General features: G+C 42.1%; 1 protein-coding gene across 1 annotated transcript; it reads left to right on the top strand.

The window, feature by feature from the left end:
• Positions 1-201: 201 nt before the first annotated feature.
• LOC111886966 (subtilisin-like protease SBT1.7) lies at positions 202-2,697 on the top strand. Its single transcript, XM_023883197.3, has one exon. It carries the CDS (start codon positions 280-282, stop codon positions 2,551-2,553), a length of 2,274 nt encoding a protein of 757 aa, XP_023738965.1. The 5' UTR covers positions 202-279; the 3' UTR covers positions 2,554-2,697.
• The last annotated feature ends 1,402 nt before the right edge of the window (positions 2,698-4,099 follow it).

The following is a 4,099-nucleotide window of genomic DNA, read 5'->3' as shown; positions in this document are numbered from 1 at the left end:
TGTTGCTTTCGACAAGTTTAATAATTTGATCCAACAATATTTAACATCGTATTAAAAACCGTACCCACTAGTGACAAATAAGATTCCTTTCCAGAGACTTAAACAAATAGCAACAGCAACTCACTTATTATGAGTCGAATCAGTTCTCGTAGGTCCCTTCACTTCCAATCCTAGATAGAAACAACGTACGTAGCCATGCATACCCCTTATATATATAATAGCAGCCAACAGGCCCAACACCACTTAAATTCCATAATTCGCCACTTACCCTCATACCAAATGAACCCCAGGATCATCCTCCTGATGGCGGTAATGGTGGTGGTTTGCCACCCCTACACGGCAACAAACACCAACCAGGAACAGAAAACATACATCGTTCACATGGACAAAGCTGTGATGCCGCCAGAATATTCCGACCACCAGAACTGGTATGCAACATCTATGGAATCGGTTTCCGAGTCTCCAGAAATGTTGTATACGTATGAAAATGTCATCCACGGCTTTTCAACCCGGCTCACGGTTGAACAAGCGAAATTACTCGAGAAAAAACACGGTGTTTTATCGGTTAAAGAAGAGGTTATATACAAGCTTCACACCACCCGCTCGCCAGAGTTTCTTGGACTTGCAGGGAAAGAAATGATATTCTCCGGGCTGAACTCAAGCAGTGATGTGGTGATTGGGGTGGTGGACACCGGTGTCTGGCCCGGAAGTAAGAGTCTTGATGACACCGGATTTGGCCCAGTTCCGGGGTGGTGGAAAGGCGAGTGTAAGAAAGGTACGAGCTTTGGGGTATCAAACTGTAATAAGAAACTGATTGGGGCAACGTTCTTTTCGAGAGCATATGAAGCCACATACGGGCCGATTGACGAAACAATAGAATCGCGATCAGCCATAGATGATGATGGACACGGGACCCACACTGCGACTACAGCCGCCGGTTCCATTGTGACCGGAGCTAGTCTTTTTGGGTTCGCGAAAGGCAAGGCTCGTGGGATGGCTCCGAATGCCAGACTGGCGGTTTATAAAGCGTGTTGGCTCGGTGGTTGTTTGGGGAGCGATATATTGGCGGCAATAGAAAAGGCGATCGCGGATCGTGTCCATGTTCTATCACTTTCGATTGGCGGCACGCTTGCTAATTACACGACTGACATGGTGGCTTATGGCACGTTCAAGGCAGTTTCCCGCGGGATATTTGTAGCATGTTCCGCAGGAAACAGCGGGCCTGACCCGTTTAGTTTATCGAATGTTGCGCCATGGATAGCTACGGTTGGTGCCGGAACAATCGACCGTGATTTTCCGGCGTCTGTTGTTCTCGGAAACGGGAAGATGTTCCGGGGAGTGTCACTTTATAGTGGAAAACCGTTATCAAAATTCATGGTTCCGATTGTTTACGCCGGAAATATCAGCAAAACCACCGGGAACTTCTGTCTCCCAGGTACATTGCCACGGAGAAGAGTTGCCGGAAAAATTGTGATGTGTGAACGTGGCGGGAACTCGCGTGTGCAGAAGGGGATGGTGGTGAAGGAAGCCGGTGGTGTTGGAATGATTGTGGTGAACTCCGAAAAGTTTGGGGAGGAGCTAGTGGCTGACGCCCAGCTGATCCCCACCGCCACCATTGGTTACCGAGGTGGTGAAGCGATAAAAAGATATATACTCTCGAATGATAATCCAACGGCTACAATTGCATCCGGAGTAACCGAATTACACATCCAACCGTCACCAGTAGTCGCAGCTTTTAGTTCCCGGGGTCCGAACCCACTCACCCCTGAAATCCTTAAACCTGATTTCATCGCACCAGGGGTGAATATTCTAGCCGGTTGGACTGGTAAAACCGGTCCATCCGGCTTAACAGAAGACACACGACGTGTCAAATTCAATATCGTGTCTGGGACATCCATGTCGTGTCCGCACGTAAGTGGGTTAGCCGCCTTACTAAAAGCAACTCACCCTACCTGGACCCCAGCGGCAATAAGATCAGCACTTATGACCACAGCTTACAACGTATACAAAAACGGTGAAGGGTTAAAAGATATTGCCACCGAAAACCCATCGACCCCATTTGACCATGGTTCGGGCCATGTGGACCCGGTTCGAGCGATGGACCCTGGTCTCGTCTACGATGCCTCAGCTAATGACTACTTGGGATTCCTTTGTGCTTTAAATTATAGTTCAAATGCCATTAAAATGTTTGGAGGTGGAAGTTTCAAATGTAGAAAGAAATACAGGGTGGAAGATCTTAATTACCCATCTTTCGCGGTTCATTTGCGAACGGGTTCCGACCAAGGTGGTCCTACCACCGTCAAGTACACTAGGACTCTGAAAAACGTGGGATCTCCGGCGACTTATAAGGTTTCGGTATGGTCGAAAATAGCTTCCGTCAAGATCAAAGTTGACCCAGAAGAGCTAATTTTCACGAAGCAAGGAGAGAAAAGGGTGTATACTGTCACATTTACAGCTAGTCCCATGCAATCAGGGACTACTGGATTTGGTCAGCTAAAGTGGTATGGAGGAAAATATGTTGTAAGTAGTCCTATAGCTTTCAGTTGGGTATGATAATCGTAAGGAAATATAAGAATGTTGTTATTATGGATAAGAAAATAAAGGCATGCACATTGCTATTATGTTTAAATAAATGTAATCATGGCTAAGAAAACAAATTACATTTTACAACATTATAATATTGCTACATATAAGGAATGTAAATTTTTTTTTTATGCATTTCTTAAATCTAAAACATTTTCTTTATTTAAAAGTTAAAAAGGATTCGGGAGGGAAAGATATTAGTACATTGAAGTCACTACAAACTATCACTATAAACTACCTTGCACAAATTTTTAATGACATATATACTTTTAGTTATACTTTGTTTATGAAATATAAAAATTAAAATCTATAATGACATGAATAATTTGCGAATAGAAAATTTTCCATTTGTTATCATTCCATAACATTTGGTTACACCAAGAGAGTTGTTGCCAAACTTTACTCTTCCTCCATCCTTTAATGCCCTGTATTCTCGTAGTTCTTCCCTCCTACCTGTCATGTGACGTGAGCAGCCACTGTCGATATATCATTCTTGATCAAATTGTTTGTCACATATAACCTACAAAAATCAAGCAGATTTAGGAACGCAAAGTTGTTTGGGTCCTCGTGAGGTTTTCACAGAAATAGGGAAGGCAATAGATGGATCTAACAGATATGTTCGTTTAATTAACGTTGTGCTATCTTTTCTAGTGATTCGAAAACAACTATTCTTTTATCTTTTTGTTTCGTATCCTTTGAGGATAGATTCTTTTGAATTTTCTGTTTATCATGATGCGTCTATTTAGAACAAGTTTCAGATTTCTTGTTATTGAATTTGGGCTCCGAAACTAGCTTTCCTTTGCCTTTCACATCTTTTGATGTTTTAGCAGTGTTTGAGCGTGCTCATTTGACTTTGATTTCACCACAGGATTCGTTTGAAACTTAGATTTTTGGAAAACTTCTTGTTTTGAAGCCTAGGGAATTTTAGTCTGACCCTTTGAAAAATTAGCAGGTTTCGCAATAGGAGCTACTTTCATATTTGAAGTGACTTTCATAGTTAGTGAGGCTTTCGCATTTTGAGAGGAACGTATGGACTTTTCTTTTGGAACATAATCGGGATTTCTGGATTGCCAGAACTGCTTTCGTTCCTTGAGATTCTTGTTGTATCTCATGTTCCGTTGACGTTTTTAAGTTGCAAATTGCTCAGACGACCTGTGAATGTTAACCTTGGGTTTCAGCTTTCTTACACGAGTGTCGTCGTCCATAGATGTAGTTTCGCTTAAAACATCTTTCATTCCACTTGAATTTCCCTTTTCATAGCTAGATGGTTTGTTGATTGGTTCTGCTATGTATCGTCCTTTGACTCTCCAGGAGGTTATCTCTAACAAGTCTACGGTTTCATATGCATTGTCTATTAAATCCGACCAGAAATATTCATCACATCCTGTAACGACCATAAAATTTCAACCAATTTTAACTTTTCCAAAAGCAACTCATATTCATTAAGTTATTACAAAAAGGTTTTCAATTCATTTATTATCAGAGTATCCCAGAAACATCAACATAAAACTGAGGA

The sequence above is a fragment of the Lactuca sativa genome, chromosome 4 (genome assembly GCF_002870075.4).
Source record: "Lactuca sativa cultivar Salinas chromosome 4, Lsat_Salinas_v11, whole genome shotgun sequence".
Classification (NCBI taxonomy): Eukaryota; Viridiplantae; Streptophyta; class Magnoliopsida; order Asterales; family Asteraceae; genus Lactuca; species Lactuca sativa.
The sequence above is the reverse complement of the archived record's forward strand: the minus strand, read 5'-3'. Positions and strand labels throughout refer to the sequence as shown.